Here is a 15,670-nt window from a genome sequence, read left to right as displayed (position 1 = left end):
TCTTATTGTCACTCCCGAGCCCCCCAAATTAAAATGGCTATGGATATTCATCCAGATGAAAGATAAAATTCTCAACGTAAATCAAATCATAGAATTGCATTGCTTTCGGACAGCATTTGGGTTTTAAATTTTAATAGAAATATATATTAATATTCCATTATTAAACACCCCCTAGCTCTTTGACACATAAATGGATGATAATATGTGATTTGATATGTGAATTTAACACAAATGAAATTAATAATTTTGAGTTTGATATTAATATGTTCAAATCAAAACGGATTAACTTTTAAGATACTATTTATAAACGGATTGATAATTAGTCAACCCGCTTAATCCAAACTCAATCAATTTTGACCTGATTTTATTTTAAAATTATAATATTATTATTATTGAGTTATAATATTGATATTTCTTAATATGTTTATATTTTTATTATCAAAATTGTAATTTTAGATCTATCTTCATATTTGTTATTGTAGGACTTATCATATTGATTTTATTATATATTAAAATTTAAAAAATATTATTAATTTTTATCAGTGGATAGTCTTATTTTAAAATATTATCTCTATTAATAAATATAGATTTTAAAAATAATAAATCGGATTTAAATTGACTTATAATCGTATATTTATGACTTTACACTACCAACACGAGAACTGCCGTACATCTTTACTCTCTCTCTCTCCGAGTTTGGGTCACTACCCACACCTTCCCAATTACTCCCAAACTCTGCACCCCTATCTCATCCTTACTCTTGTTCCATTCAAATCCCGAGTGGTAATAAACCCTAAACTCCCCAAAACCTAATTCCAGTTCCATACATTTCTGCTACTTACTGCCTTTTAGTCCCCCTTCTGAACCAATCAATCTCTTAATGGCACTCCTCCCATTTTATCTGGTGCATTCTTCCTTCCCCAATTTCCCGTCTATACCCTTTCAATTATGCATAATCCTTCTCACATTCTGATGCTTTTTTCCTGTGGTTTTGCAGATTTGAGGCCCGATTGGTGAGAGACATGAAGCGAGAGTTCGAGTTTCAGCCTGAGCCGGACAATTCACTCGGTGGTCGGACTCCGACCGATACGACTGAGTCCACTTCTTCTCGTATTGAAGTTTATGACACTGTTAATAGTAATTGTAAGAGATTCAAAGGTTCTTTGGTGAACGGTTTAATTGTTTATACTCGTGAAAGAAAGTCTCGGTTTAATTGGTCTAACGGACTTTCCGAGAATGGCCATAATGAGCAACTTAGGAGCCCGGATGAACGCGAAATTAATGTTAACGCTTCGGTTGAGGATGGCCGTAAGGGTAAAGAGGTCCAAATTGTAGATGGTGACCACCTCATTTGTAAAGATAAAGAGTTGGTACGATCTCCAGCCAAGGAAGGAGGCCCCGCGGGAAATATTGTGGTGATTGCTACTCAGAGTTGCGAGGGAAAGAATGATTTTCCAGAAAAAGAAGTTAGGTCGTTCACGCCGTCGGCAGTAAGACCGAAGGTCAAGCCGGAGCCGACGGAGAGTTTGTTAAATGCATCAGAGGATTTGGATGGGGAGGCAACGGGTGGAGTAAATTTGACACCGAAGAATAAGTTGGAATTGAAAATGTCGAAGAAGATTGCTCTGAATAAGAAGCCGATGACCGTCAGGGAGCTGTTTGAGACTGGCTTGCTCGATGGGGTGACTGTGGTTTATATGGGTTGCCACAAGGTTGTTCTCATAATACTTGATATTTGCATATGCCTAGAATATGAACCTAATGTCTTGCTTAAGGCTAAAATTCGTGGCATTTCAGTTTCAGGGATCTGGTCTTCGCGGCACAATTAGAGATGGTGGAATTTTGTGCTCGTGTACTTCCTGCAATGGATGCAGAGTGAGTATTGATTATTACTCCACTTTAGTAAAGCATGGTAATTACTTTTTGCGAATGCGAAGGCATTTACTTTTTTGCTTCTCCTTCCACACCCCCAAATTGTAGGTTATTCCTCCTTCCAAATTTGAGATGCATGCTTGTAAAACATACAAGCGGGCGGCACAGTATATTTGTCTTGAAAATGGGAAGAGCCTGCTCGATCTGTTGAGGGCATGTAGGGCCTCTCCTCTGCATACTTTGGAGGCAACAATTCAGAACATCATTGGTTCCACACCTGAAGAAAAATATTTTACCTGTAAAAGATGCAAAGGTTGGCTTTTCCCTATGATTTTGATTTGTCACTATTCTTGTATCAGACTAGTTCGGATCAAACTCTTAATTATAACAATTGTGACAATCTTTCCTATTTTATTTTATTTGTTGATTGGGTTCAACATCCCAGGGTGCTTTCCTAGGTCTTGTGTGGCAAAAACGGGGCTTCTATGCAATTCATGTGTGGACTCATTGGAATCTCATGATACCCCTACGCACGAGGATGGTAAAAGGTCCGGGTACAGTTTCTTGACGAGTTACTTTGTGCATCTTAGCAGTTTATGTCACTTTCTTTGTGGAAAGTGGATATTGTGTTCTTTTTCTAGGGTTCATAATCATCTTTGTTTCTCCTTAATTAGTTAGTTTGGGTTCAAAATAGCACTTTTCAGATGTGGATTCAACCCCCCCCCCCAAAAAAAAAAAAGAAAAAAAAAAAAGAAAAAAAGAAAAAGAAAACATATTTCAGATGTCAGTTCTTATAGGAACATGCATAGTTCCTTGTTTTGCAGTAAACCGGTTGACTACTGTCATTAATTTGTGGGATATCCTTTTTTTTTTTTTTGGGGTTTTTAGCAGGTGTATAGTCTTGGTCTTTAGATATCTCTTACCAAATGCTCTTATTGCCTTATTTCAGGGCATCAACATCAGTAGTGTTTTCAAAGCCCTCCAGAACTGCTTCAGGTTCTATTTCTCCGCACAATAAGGGCCAATGGAAAGCTTCAGTCTCTGTTTCTCCTCAAAATAAAAGTCAATGGAAGTTAAAAACAAAGTTGGTACCGTTTTAGTATCACTTGTTTGGTTTGCGTGTAGCTTATTTCAGATTAGTTTTTTCATGAAGTGCACATTATATCCTACAAAAAAAAAAAAATTAAGTGTACATTATCTCTTAGGTTTTATGCTGCAAGAATATAATTTTATAGGACAAGTTTTTCTTATCATATTTAATTGGTTTACATATTCTATACACAAAAATTTCCTAACACGGTTTCAATTTTTTGTTTTTTCCATTTAACTTCCCAAACTGTATTATATCAGGTCACCAAAACGAGTTCTCTTCTCAAAGTACTCTAAAAGTGCTTCCGCATGTATTACTTCAAAAAATAAAAGACCTTGGAAAAGAACAGAAAAGTGAGTATCTTCTTCCGCATGTGGCCTAAGGTTTTGCTTTACTTCGTGCTAAGGAAATCATTGTTTTGGTGTTCTTTGTTCAAAAACATGAATTTTCTGTGATGTAATGTTTAGTTAGTGGTTGGTATTGTTATATAGTTTATATGACCTTCTCTATATGTGCTTCTATTGGTGTTATTTTCAGATCATCAAAATCAGTTTTGATCTCAAGATCCTCCAAAAGTGTTTCCTTCTCCATTCCTTCACAAAACAAGAGTCCATGGAAAATAACAACAAAGTTGGTATTTTTATGCCTTGTTTTTTTACGCATGTATATGACGCAAGTGTCTTTCCCTTTTTAGCAAGTAGATAATCTCTTTTATTTGTTGCATGCGTGTTTCTCAAGAGATCAACGGTTGCATAAGCTGGTTTTTGAGGAAGATGGGTTGCCTGACGGAACTGAAGTGGCATATTATGCACGTGGACAGGTTGTTGAGATGAACACCTCATACGCTTATGTATCATTGTGTCTTATTGATTTGTAATGTATTTCCTTGTCCTTGGCAGAAAATACTTGAGGGTTATAAAAAGGGCTTTGGTATATTTTGTCGTTGCTGCAATAGTGAGGTACTTTTCTTACTTCTTGAAGTTCGAAGTATTGTGGTATTCCTGAACTTTTTTACACATTGTTCATATTTGATTTGCAGGTCAGCCCTTCACAGTTTGAAGCTCATGCTGGCTGGGGGTCTCGCAGGAAACCGTAAGTTTTGTATGAGATATTTTCCTTTGTTCTTGAATCCCTCCATTCTTTTACATTCTATTAAGATTTTAGTGTTTATTGACAGTTATGCATATGTCTACACTTCCAATGGCGTATCTCTCCATGAACTGGCAATCTCTCTCTCAAAAGACCGCAAGTATTCTGCCAAGGACAATGATAACCTATGCATCATTTGTGCAGATGGTGGGAATCTTTTGCTTTGCGATGGATGTCCAAGGGCCTTCCACAAAGGTGAAATGTAAATAATGCTGAGCATATTGAATTAAGTGAATAGTTGTTGTCAATTTATGCAAACGCCTTTGGCCTCTGTTAGAACCGTTTTTTTTTTTTTTTTTTCCTGGGCGGGGGGAGGAGTCAGACCTTCGCTCTAACACAAGGGAAAACCTGGATACCCAATTCGAAGAATTTCCTAACAATTAGTTTCGTCACGAGGGATGATTTTTCATCCTTTTCTCCTATTATTGGGAAAGATCAAACACCAATTCTTTCTCTGGAGGTCGCGCCACTGCTGCCTACTGCTCTGGAAGAGGTAGCTCCAGCTCAACCTAACCCTTCTGGACAGCACACCCTCCTTCCAGTGAAGTCTTTTCATAGTTCTCTATAGTCTTATTGAGAATAATCTCCAGACAATAGATGGGCTGAGTTTGCCCAACCTCTGATGCCTAAGGCTGTTTTTGCATCACATTAAAATGTGAGACCCTGGGTTCAGTACTTCAATTCTGACCAAAAAGAAAAAGAGAGAACCAACATCACACACATAAGATCTTAACATAAAGTGTTACTTATATAAAAAAAATCTTGACCTAGAGTGTTTTATTCTTTTCAATGTTAGAAATATGGACTTTCTCTAGTCCGTCTTGTCTACAGAGCATCTTTAATGCAGCAACAGCTGTGGTTGGTAGCAAACTGGCTCTTCCAAAATTGGATGTCTAATCTGTTTATTCAAATTTCTTATCCTATTATCCACAGTTCTGTTTGCATCGCATTTGTGCCTCGGTTGTATCTCCCTCTATCTCTATTTATGTATGTATGGGCTTATGGGTATGTATTGTGATTGATATTCTTTTTCTTAAGTACCCCCATATATATTTTTTGAGGAGTAATGCTATATACCACTCTCTTATCTTATTTTGATCATACTATGTGACATATTCATCACCATTAGATGATAAAGAAACTTGCAATAAATGATCATTTAATGGTGATAAATGTGTCATATCATACTTAGTGGGATGAAAGTGGGATAATAGTATGGTGTATAGAATTTTCTTTTTTTGATTTGGGTCATGCCTTTGAGGGTGGTGGATTTGTTGGGTTGTTGGAGGAAAATGCAAGGCCGTCCTCAAGTGGCAGCAGTGTGGAAGATGATCCCGTTGTGCATCATGTGGTGTATTTGGTCGGAAAGGAATACTCGATGTTTTGAAGATAAGGAGCGCACAATGACGTAGCTGAATAATTTTTTTATTCACACCTTACTGCTTTGGTTTTCAGCCAGTGTGTTAAATAGAAACAATGTTCATGACTTCTTGTCTTTAATTTATCGTTCTTAGAATGTATTTAGGTGTTCTTTTGTATACTTCCTGTGTACACGGGCTATGCCTATTCATTCATATTAATAATATTTCTCTTATTTATCAAAAAAAAAAAATTCTTTCTTTGAGAGTGCTCGAGTTTAAGATCATGTATGTGCTTTTTACTTGATCTCTGGCATAATTTTGGATGACTATATTTTTTGAATTTCTATGAGTGAGTGGTTTGCATCAGTAGATTTTAATGCGCAAACTTATTTGCTTATGCAGAATGTGCATCTTTAACTAGTATCCCTCGTGGCGATTGGTACTGTACATATTGCCAGAATATGTTCCAAAGAGAAAAATTTGTGGAGCATAACGAAAATGCTGTTGCAGCTGGAAGGATTTCTGGAGTGGATCCCATCGAACAAATAACCAAGAGATGCATCCGTTTTGTCAAAAACATAGAAGCGGACCTTAGTGGATGTGTGTTATGCAGGTAAAATGATTACTCTCTTTCTTGTTCAGAAATCTATTAGAGCTAATGGGCCTTGTCATTCTCTTCATTGTGCCATTTGTAATGAGCAACAATTGAACACTTTTCACTTTTATGTTACCTTCATTAATTTTCACTGTGTGGGATAGCCATAGCTTTTAACTTTGCACTTGCAGAGGTTATGATTTTAGCAAATCTGGGTTCGGGCCCAGGACGATTTTACTTTGTGATCAGGTAATTTCCTTGTTTTATGTCATCTTTTGTCACACTCTCAAGTAATGAGAGCATGGCATGCTATTTGTGAATTCGTTGTTGCTCATGCTTAAATAACTAACTGTTAGGCTTTGTTTTTCCTACTCTTTTGGCTTTATTAACCTGCCAGTGTGAGATGGAATTTCATGTTGGCTGTTTGAGGGAGCACAAAATGGCATATCTGAAGGTGTGCATATCAAGATTTGTATGTTGTTTTTATTTGGATTACTTTGTATGAATGATTCGTTCTTCTATCAAGTGGGACATACAACTCTATTTTTGGATCCAAATGTTGATGCACTTTCACGACAGGAATTGCCAGAAGGGGAGTGGTTCTGTAGCATGGATTGCACCAGGATAAATTCTACTTTGCAGAAGTTGCTAGTAAGAGGACCTGAGAAGCTCCCAGAGTCTCTTTTGGATGTTATCAAGAGGAAGCAAGAGGAGAGAGGTTTGGACACCATTAATGATACCGACGTTAGATGGAGGCTTCTTAGTGGTAAAATTGTATCTCCCGAAACTAGATTTTATCTTTCAGAAGCGGTTGCCATCTTCCATGTAAGTTCAGCCCAGGCTGTGCATAGATACTTAATTTCTCAAGTCTTTAATTTTGTATTTATATTAGTCAGTCCAAATAGTATTTGATCTTTTCTTTAATTGTTGGATCTTTTGAAATAGCCATTTTATGAGTGGATGTTTTATTTGATTCAAGTTAAATGTCTAAGAAATTTGCCTCAGAAAATATATTAAGGAATGATATAGATTATACCTATTTTATTTAATAATCAACTAAAAACCACTGTACAAGTTATGCCATTGAGTAATCTCGTAGGTAGCATTATGCTTCCATTAGAAATCTATCTGCCCCTAAAATAGCTTAACACCTTTGCCATCTTTAAGCACATCTGGTTTGCTCCTGTAGTGTCTGGGGACATCCGATCAAGTGCACTATTTCACATGGTTTATAACTTTAAATTACTGGGCAATGTGACCACTTGACTCTAAACTAACTTGAAATTTCCTCTTCCCCAGTAGTTAGGGATTTAAAAGTGAGATGTTATGTTCAATCCCATGCATGCATAAGTTGTACATTTAATCATAACGAAAGAAAACAGTATGTGTTGCCCCAGAGTACAGAGTAGCAACCCATAAAGTTCCTGATTTTGATGGATGGTTTGACCATTCATCTCGTCTCATGGTTGGACTCTAGAGATATATACTGGTTCTTTTTGTACCTCTAGCCTTCATAATTTTTTTTTTTTGGATAAGTAATAAACTTTTATTGATCGAATGCAACTATGCAAAACCCATGTACACATGTAGTATACAAAAGAGACCCCTAATTACACTCTAGCAAACTGAAAAGAAAGTAAAAACTCATGAACATTCCCTCTCTTTAATACAATAGCAGAAAACCATTGAATCAAAGAAAATACAAAAAAGTTCCAGATTTCCCCCGTTGTTCTCTCCTTGTTGTTGAAGCATCTCTTGTTTCTTTCCAACCATATACACCATAATAATCACAAAGGGACCATCCTCCATGTTGAAGCATCTCCAGCCTTCATAATTTCTTTTAAGCTTTATGCTTATTGGTAGCTCAACTAAAGGGAAGTCTAAAGGGAGGGTATTGTGAAGACGGGAAACGAGGGGTTGGGGTGGGATTTTCGGGTAGAGTTTTAGTTCTACGGGAAACAAGGGGTTGGGGTCGGGCTTGGTGTATTTTGGGTTGTTTTTCACGGGCTTTTTGGGTCACTAGCGGCTTTCTATTATGGGCAAGGTGCTTTCTTGTATACATTCAGTGTACTTGGTTACTCTTTTTTATATATATAATATTTTTACTTATAAAAAAAAAAAAGACCTTTCTAATGCTTGCATACGGGGGAGACAAATGAATCATTCTTTGTGAAGGTGGAATAAGTAGCAAGAAGTGCAATATTTAATTTGAGATACTTTACATTTCAGGATTGCTTTGCCCCTATAATTGATTCAATTAGTGGACGTGACCTTATTCCCGCCATGGTTTACGGGTGAGCATTTAATAAATATATTTTTTTTCAAATGATAATGCATTTTTAAAGCCCATGTTAAGCCATTTCTGTCCAGTCTGTTACTCTTTGTATTAACTTAAACACTTCTTCAGACAGAATGTAAGGGGCCAGGAATTTGGGGGAATGTACTGTGCATTATTAATGGTCAAGTAAGAGATAGTCTTCTCTAAGGTCTAACCTTTTATGTTGTCTTACTTTGAGATATGATAGCAGTCTCTTTTGCTTACACTCTTTTGCTTACATTGCAGCTCATCTGTTGTATCAGCTGGAATTCTCCGAGTATTTGGCCGAGATGTTGCGGAACTCCCTTTAGTTGCAACAAGTAATGGTAACCATGGGAAGGTGAGAAGCTAATGTGCACTGCTTGGCTAATAATCTTTACCATTTACCCCGTCTCTGTGCTGTGAAGTCAAACATTACAGCTCATAATCAAACAATATGAGTTTCATAATCTACCTTTATTACTGTTCAACACATTACCGCCATTGACTGCATGTTTTTACAAATTTTTTCCTGGATTTACAAATGGACTCCCCAGTCTGTTGTTTTTGTATTTTGGTGATGAAGTTTTGCCCTGCGGTTTTTTTTTTTTTTTAAGAGGAAATTTTGCACTGCAATCTTAATATGACTGTTACATGCATCTACAAACATGTAATTCACATTCTGGAAATCAGTGGTATTAGAAATAGTTCATTGGTGGAACGAACGATGAAATTATCTTTAATAAATTCAGTTGGAAAATTGGCAGTGATGACAAAATTCAGCGGGTTAAAAGCAATCCCCGGTGTAAAATCTAACACTGTTGCTGTCTGCTTCAAGTTTTTTTCCCTAATTAAAAATGGGAAAATACACTTATCACCTCAAACTAATAAGTATTTCACACTTTGTCCCAAAATTACAATGACACATGGCACCTTCCAACTATAAAAAAGTTGCAATATGCACCCTCATCCAATTTTGTGCTATTTGCAACTTTTTTAATATTTGGAGGGTGTAACTTGCAATTGTTACTATTTCCAGGTGCTAAATGTAAAATGTCTGTTAGTTAGAGAATGAAAAGTGCATTTTATCCTAAAAAAGAAGAAGATGCAGACAGGGCCATTCTAGTATTCACAAAGAGCTGAACCTTATTCCTATGTTCGTGATGACGACCTTTGCTGTATGTTGTTGAATCGTGCTTGTTGAACTATATTTGCAACTATTAAGTATTCTCTTCCCCATTCAATGTCACTCTGAAAGTGAAGCTAGTCGTCACCTAATGCAATACTGGCACAAGCTTAGTTTTTATGTGACGGAACTCTGGCTTGCAGGGCTACTTCCAAATCTTGTTTTCCTGCATTGAGAAGCTGCTGTCTTTCCTGAATGTGAAGAGCCTTGTCCTCCCAGCTGCAGAAGAAGCGGAATCCATATGGACGGATAAATTTGGTTTTGAGAGGATGAAACCTGAGCAGGTAGGATAATATGCATCTCAACCTGCTTGCATTTCAACTTTATATAACATCGTAATCCTGTGTACCATGCTGCAGCTGAGCAAATACCGAAGAAGCTGCTGTCATATGGTGACCTTCAAAGGAACATCCATGCTTCAGAAAATGGTTCGCCAATATCGAGTCATCGACACTTGATTAGAACAGAGAAGATGTAGTTTTTTATTTTTATTTTTTTATTTTTTAAAAGCCCTCGCCTGGGTTGGTTTTGTAAATATCTTCTGCTCTTGCTCAATGAAGTCACTTTTTTAGTCATATATTTTCCCCTTTTGATCCTGGATAAAGAATTTCAACTAATTAGAGTATACAATCAATCGGGTTCAACTTCTCTTTGTGCCGGACTATATATATATATATATATAAAATATATATAGCAGAAAGTAAAGGAAAAAAAGGTTTTCCCAACACGACTGCCTACCACATTTCAAGTTCAGACTTAAGAAATATCATTTGGTGGTTACTAATATAATAAAAGTGTTCGAGGGTGTAAGCAGTCGAATGAAAAATGAAAATCGCCGGCTAGATTTTGATAAAATCAAAGTCACAGTCATCAATTGAAGAATACAAACTATCCTTCCCTTTTGTCTGAACCCTGAAGAACACGATCAGCTTAATCATGATCATGGGATCACGCAAAGACTTCCCGCAGCCAAAAGCAAGCACTCAATAGGACTGGGAACTGAAATTACAACCCTCGGGCGGCCATCCCTATGGCAGCATTTCCTTATTGGGATTTGCCACCAAAATCAAGCATCTCCAATCGACGAGGCCACATCATACATACTCCATCTCAATAGATGGATCTAGAACACCATGCGTTGATCTACAAATGCATAACTGCAAATATGCCTGTACCATCTAATCTGCTCATCCCAATTAGAAAATCCCTTGATTTTTTTGGGTTCTCTACTTTTCAAGGGGGGCTTATGAGACTAGTACATGTAAGTTTTTTGACCTTTTGCTTAGGAAAAAATTATAATGATGAATGGAAAGTTAAATCATTCCAATTTTCTTTTGCTGCAATGAGTTGGAAATTTCAGTTTTTGAGGTCGCTATGTTCAATAGGAAGTAGACAAAAAATACAAAAGAAATAAAATCTCAAACTTTCACAGCTGTGATTTTCGGTGCTTGATAAAAAAAAATAAAAATACCCAAACTTTATCCAACAAACAGGCACTGATCTACAGGCCTATAACCATCATTTTTCTTCAATCATGGATGCTTGAAAGAAACTTACAGGGCGTAAGAAAAACAGAAAAAAAAATTAGATTTTTTAGGAATAAAAATGAAAGAGAAAACATGTGTGAGTCGGTAGTGGCTGGGTTTCGTCGGTCGGTCGGAGCTTTCTTGTTGAAGATTCCAGATAGTGACTGTAAAGGCTGGCAAAGGAAGAACTGGGGGGGGGGGGTGGAAGAGGAAAACCAAATTCGAAATTCACTCTGCTCTGCTTTGATTTGGGTATGGTATGAGTTAGTTGTAAAACTAAACGCAACGTTTAGTTAAAAAAAAATAAAAAATAAAAAATAAAAGCCAAATTACCAGTTCGTGTTGTGTATATGGGAATGAGGCAGATGGGTAGCTTTACTCTTGTTATTATACCTAAGAATTTGTCTCTTAAGAAAAAAAATATATATATATTTGATCTAGTAATTTTGACCCATTAATTGTAGAGTATCCAGTAATTTTGTGCGCTCCAAGAGGCTGTATTACTCTTCAAATTAAAGGAGATAGAAGATGGTATTCTTGTAAAGCCCTGGTCTCAAGTGGATTGGAGAGTTACTTCTTGTCACATAAAATCATATCTCACTATATAGATATAAACTCCAAATTCTCAATTACACATAGATCTCAATATTTTAAACTAACAATTCCAAAATAATTAACTAATAACACCACAATGTCTTACTATAAATGTCAACCTCTCAACATACCACGTCATCAGAACACAACAAATTTATTGAATAAAATTCTCCAATAACCATGGCATAATATCTTTGTGATATATTGGTGATTTCCCTATTATCACGTGGCCTTAAATATGATATTTGGTTGAATATGTTGGTTAAGATAAAATTATATTACTCACACTATTTTATTGAGAATTTATACTCTTTTATAGTCAAGAAAATTGCCAACTCCCACACCCCCATTAAATTGTTACTTACTAAGCACGTGACAGATCACCACTTCATTTCACATATTTTTTAGAGTTGCTTCCTTTGAAGTGATAGCTTTTGAGCCAAAAATTCCAAAGCGTACTTGGTTTAGTCACTTGAGGCTGAAAGTTTTTGGAATTGATGGTTTTGTTGCATGAAGATAGTTTTGGTTGTACATAGAGTTTCCTTATGGTCATATTTAAGTTATTTTACAACTTTTGTTGGAGTATCTGTATTGTAATTATTTAGAACTTAATGGCTCTAGCCGAACTTGTGAATGTGTTTTTTATGATCATTGTATTATAGTTGTGAATAGTTTAGAAATTGTGTATTTGATATATATTTGTAAAAAGGGATTAAGTTTTAAAAATATAGGTTGAACTCTGTTCATTTATGGTTTTGAGTTTAGGACGTTACAAAGATGGTATCAGAGCTTAGATCTATGATTTTGCAGACACTTGGGAAAGGACGATGATTACAGTTGGAACATAGGTTAAATACACCATAGAATTAGGACTTGATCCTCATTATATGTTGTTTTGGATGCCAATAGAGTGTCTTCCACATTAATTTATGTGTCGTTTGGATAGTAAATTGAGATGAAAGTTGAATAAAATATTGTTATTATATTATTTTTTAATATTATTGTTGTTTTGAGATTTGAAAAAGTTGAATTATTTATTATATTTTGTCTCGAAATTTAAAAAAATTGTAATGATGAGATGAGATGAGATGAGATAAAATACTTATTGTATCCAAATGGGGCCTTAATCTTCATTAATCCTTGCTTAGTGGGGAAATCAATCCATGGACGGATTTAAGGTTAAACAACCCCCTTGTAAAAGTTGACTTGCTAGCTAAATCTTCTTCTTTGTTGATATTGTCTCTCTTTTTGGATACGAAGGGATCACAAATTATAAAAAGTTAACATCGACCCAAGACAAATATAATATTCTTATTCATTTCAAACATACATAAATTGAAAACAATAAAAATATCCCAGTGATTACTTTATTCCATAACATGCTATATATATAAAGGCTTGCTAGGTATAAGTGGTTTACGTACCAAGTACCAACACTCACATAGCTTTCTTTTTATTGAAAAAAAAAAAACTTAGAAAGAAGAAAAAAGTCATCTATCTCACGAAAATTATTTTTGTCTTCAATTCGTACTATTTTATTAAACGGATTCCTTACATTTAACATCAGTGCACGATTTGGTGTGCGAAATCACTCGCAAGAAGACTTTTCCATATATATAATATGCTATATACAATTACTAGTTACCACTCCTCCTTGTCTTGAACGGATCGATTGTAATTTGGTTATATCTTCGATGAGGGATGACATGTTTAATTGAGAGGATCCTCCTTTTTCCATTGCCCTTCTTGCCATCTCTCCAAGCTCTCTTGCTTTCTTTCTTCTCCTTACACCTTCATCTCCCCCATCCATCAACAATGCTATTGCCTTCTCCACTTTTTCTTTCTTCACCAAAACCCCAACTTTCTCTTCTTCCCCCCATCTAACAGGAATCTCCACCCCTACTCGAATCCCAATCCTCAAAATTTCTACCACCAGCTTTTCATTGAAGAACTGCTCCGAAAAGAGAGGCCACGTTATCATTGGCACCCCATGGCACACACTTTCTATCGTTGAGTTCCAACCACAGTGTGTAATGAAACCTCCGATTGCCGGATGAGACAGAATGAAATCTTGGGGAGCCCATCCCTTGATCAGGAGTCCCCTCCCTTTGTTCCTTTCCTCAAATCTTTCATTCTCCAGCCATTCCTCCAACTCTAAATATCTCTCTCCTGTTTTAATCACCCAAATAAATGGTTGTTTTGACGCCTCAAGACCAAGCCCAAGCTCGATTATTTGTGAGGGAACCAGGCGGCATAAACTGCCCAGACAAGTGTAAATAACTGAGCTTGGTTCCATCGAGTTAAGCCATTCCAAGCATTGCTGCTCGTCAATTAAGGTTTTGTCACCTCTCTCGAACTTGTCCAAACTCTCCTTGTTATATAAAGAAACTGGTCCAACGCACCATACCTTCTTCTTGATGGCCTTCCCGTACTCCTCAACGATCCCCTGCTCCAATTCATTGAAAGTATTCACAACAACCCCATAAGCTGTTGACTCGGCCTCTTGCATCTTGTCTCGAACATCATCCAAGCCGGGCAGTGTAACAAATGAACCTGGAAGCTGGGCTCTTGTTATCAAAATTCTTTGGGGCAATCCTGGGATCACGAAGGGTTCCGAGTCGGAACTGATAGAACGGTGAGCATTGTAAAATTTGATATTATGGGAGCTTAGAAGTGAGAAACAACCCATCCCGTGGAAAACAAGCCTTGGGATATTGAACTTTTGAGCTGTGTTGGATGTCCAAGAGAGGCACTTGTCAGATATGATGCAAGTTGGAGGGTGCCTTTGATTTTGGAGGTGCTTTTCTAAAGGTTGTTGTAGCATGCTCAAACCTTCATAGAACTTGGTTAGTAGGTCTCGTGAAGGGAGGATGTCAAGATTCTCGTACCCAGCAGGAAGTCCCACTTGTTTGCATGGAAATTCCAGTTGAACAAGCAGAATCGGGAGGCCAGATCCTGTTGCTCGATGAATGGTTGTTTCGAATCTGGAGGCATTGTAGGGGGTAGTGACCAAACTGACAATCACGCCATGCTCTGCAAAGAGCCTAGCCATGTCTATCATGGGTATCATATGGCCTTGTGCCATGAGCGGTATCAAAACAAAGTGAGGTTGGCTAGTTATCATGGAAGCCATTGCAGAGATCAAGAAATGATCGATGATAGTGGTTGCAAGAGCAGGTAACGATGGATTTTGTTTCGGTCACCAAATTGCTTGTGATGTCGGGTAAAATGGGTGTTGCATTCTGTCGGCCATATAAGGGCGAGGTCTGATTCCTTGAGCTAGCTAGGACGTTGACTTGGAAAAACACGGCAAATATTTTTCTTATTTTTTACTTGGAAAATACATGACAACTGTTCAGAAAATTGACAAAAATGCATCAATTAGCGACTATATATATATATATATATAAATCTATTCATCATAATTATTGCAGCACGAGGACTATTCAGACGTTGGCGTCAATTTGCGTGCATGACGAGGCAAGTTTCATACACGCAAAATTATTTCTTAGTAGGTCCCTCCACGTACATTGTTAATTCTGAATTAATGGTTCCGAGTGATCGCAACTCCTCATTATCAAGTACTTGCCTATGTATTGATTAGAAAAAAAGTACTAGCCTATATATTATGAATTGAGAATAATTTTATGTCGAAATTAGGATAGTTGACTTGAGTAGGTCCACTTTTGAATCTGTCTCCCTTTTTTTTTTTAAAATGATTTATTCCGGAGAGAGATTTTTGAGCATGTAATTTATATATATATATATATATATATATATTAAGTAAAATGGATGGATCGAGTGCTTAAAGAAAGAGTCAAAATTAGTTGGCTGCAGCTAGAGAATGGCGTATATTTCCGAGACATTTTTTCAGATTTTCAAGAATTACTATAATATATATATATATATATATATATATATATATATATATATACACACGGAGTGAATGGACCGGATCTATCCGGATTCTGGCCCGGATTTGAAATTTGGGTTCCAGTCTG

At 36.6% G+C, this 15,670-nt stretch overlaps 2 protein-coding genes across 5 annotated transcripts; one reads left to right on the top strand and one right to left on the bottom strand.

Moving 5' to 3' along the window:
- Window positions 1-662: 662 nt before the first annotated feature.
- On the top strand, window positions 663-10,193 carry LOC109013110 (increased DNA methylation 1-like). 4 transcript variants are annotated; one of them, XM_018995075.2, is made up of 21 exons: window positions 663-904; window positions 998-1,712; window positions 1,798-1,875; window positions 1,981-2,185; window positions 2,318-2,420; window positions 2,822-2,956; window positions 3,223-3,315; window positions 3,500-3,592; window positions 3,701-3,782; window positions 3,862-3,921; window positions 4,002-4,054; window positions 4,140-4,306; window positions 5,875-6,085; window positions 6,259-6,316; window positions 6,465-6,521; window positions 6,647-6,892; window positions 8,297-8,361; window positions 8,475-8,531; window positions 8,631-8,724; window positions 9,693-9,833; window positions 9,909-10,193. In XM_018995075.2, the coding sequence occupies exons 2-21, from the start codon at window positions 1,023-1,025 to the stop codon at window positions 10,005-10,007; spliced, it is 2,787 nt and encodes a 928-aa protein (XP_018850620.1). In that variant the 5' UTR covers window positions 663-904; window positions 998-1,022; the 3' UTR covers window positions 10,008-10,193. The 4 variants fall into 4 exon arrangements, with proteins under 4 accessions (XP_018850620.1, XP_018850619.1, XP_018850622.1 ...); XM_018995074.2 differs by having other exon boundaries at window positions 2,318-2,426; XM_018995077.2 differs by lacking the exons at window positions 9,693-9,833; window positions 9,909-10,193 and having other exon boundaries at window positions 2,318-2,426; window positions 8,475-8,553.
- A 2,770-nt stretch (window positions 10,194-12,963) lies between these two features.
- Window positions 12,964-14,949, bottom strand: LOC109013112 (UDP-glycosyltransferase 73D1-like). Its single transcript, XM_018995079.2, has one exon. The coding sequence runs from the start codon at window positions 14,800-14,802 to the stop codon at window positions 13,294-13,296; it is 1,509 nt and encodes a 502-aa protein (XP_018850624.2). The 5' UTR covers window positions 14,803-14,949; the 3' UTR covers window positions 12,964-13,293.
- Between the last annotated feature and the right edge of the window lie 721 nt (window positions 14,950-15,670).

Source organism: Juglans regia, chromosome 3, assembly GCF_001411555.2.
Source record: "Juglans regia cultivar Chandler chromosome 3, Walnut 2.0, whole genome shotgun sequence".
In the NCBI taxonomy this organism is placed as follows: domain Eukaryota; kingdom Viridiplantae; phylum Streptophyta; class Magnoliopsida; order Fagales; family Juglandaceae; genus Juglans; species Juglans regia.
The sequence above is the reverse complement of the archived record's forward strand: the minus strand, read 5'-3'. Positions and strand labels throughout refer to the sequence as shown.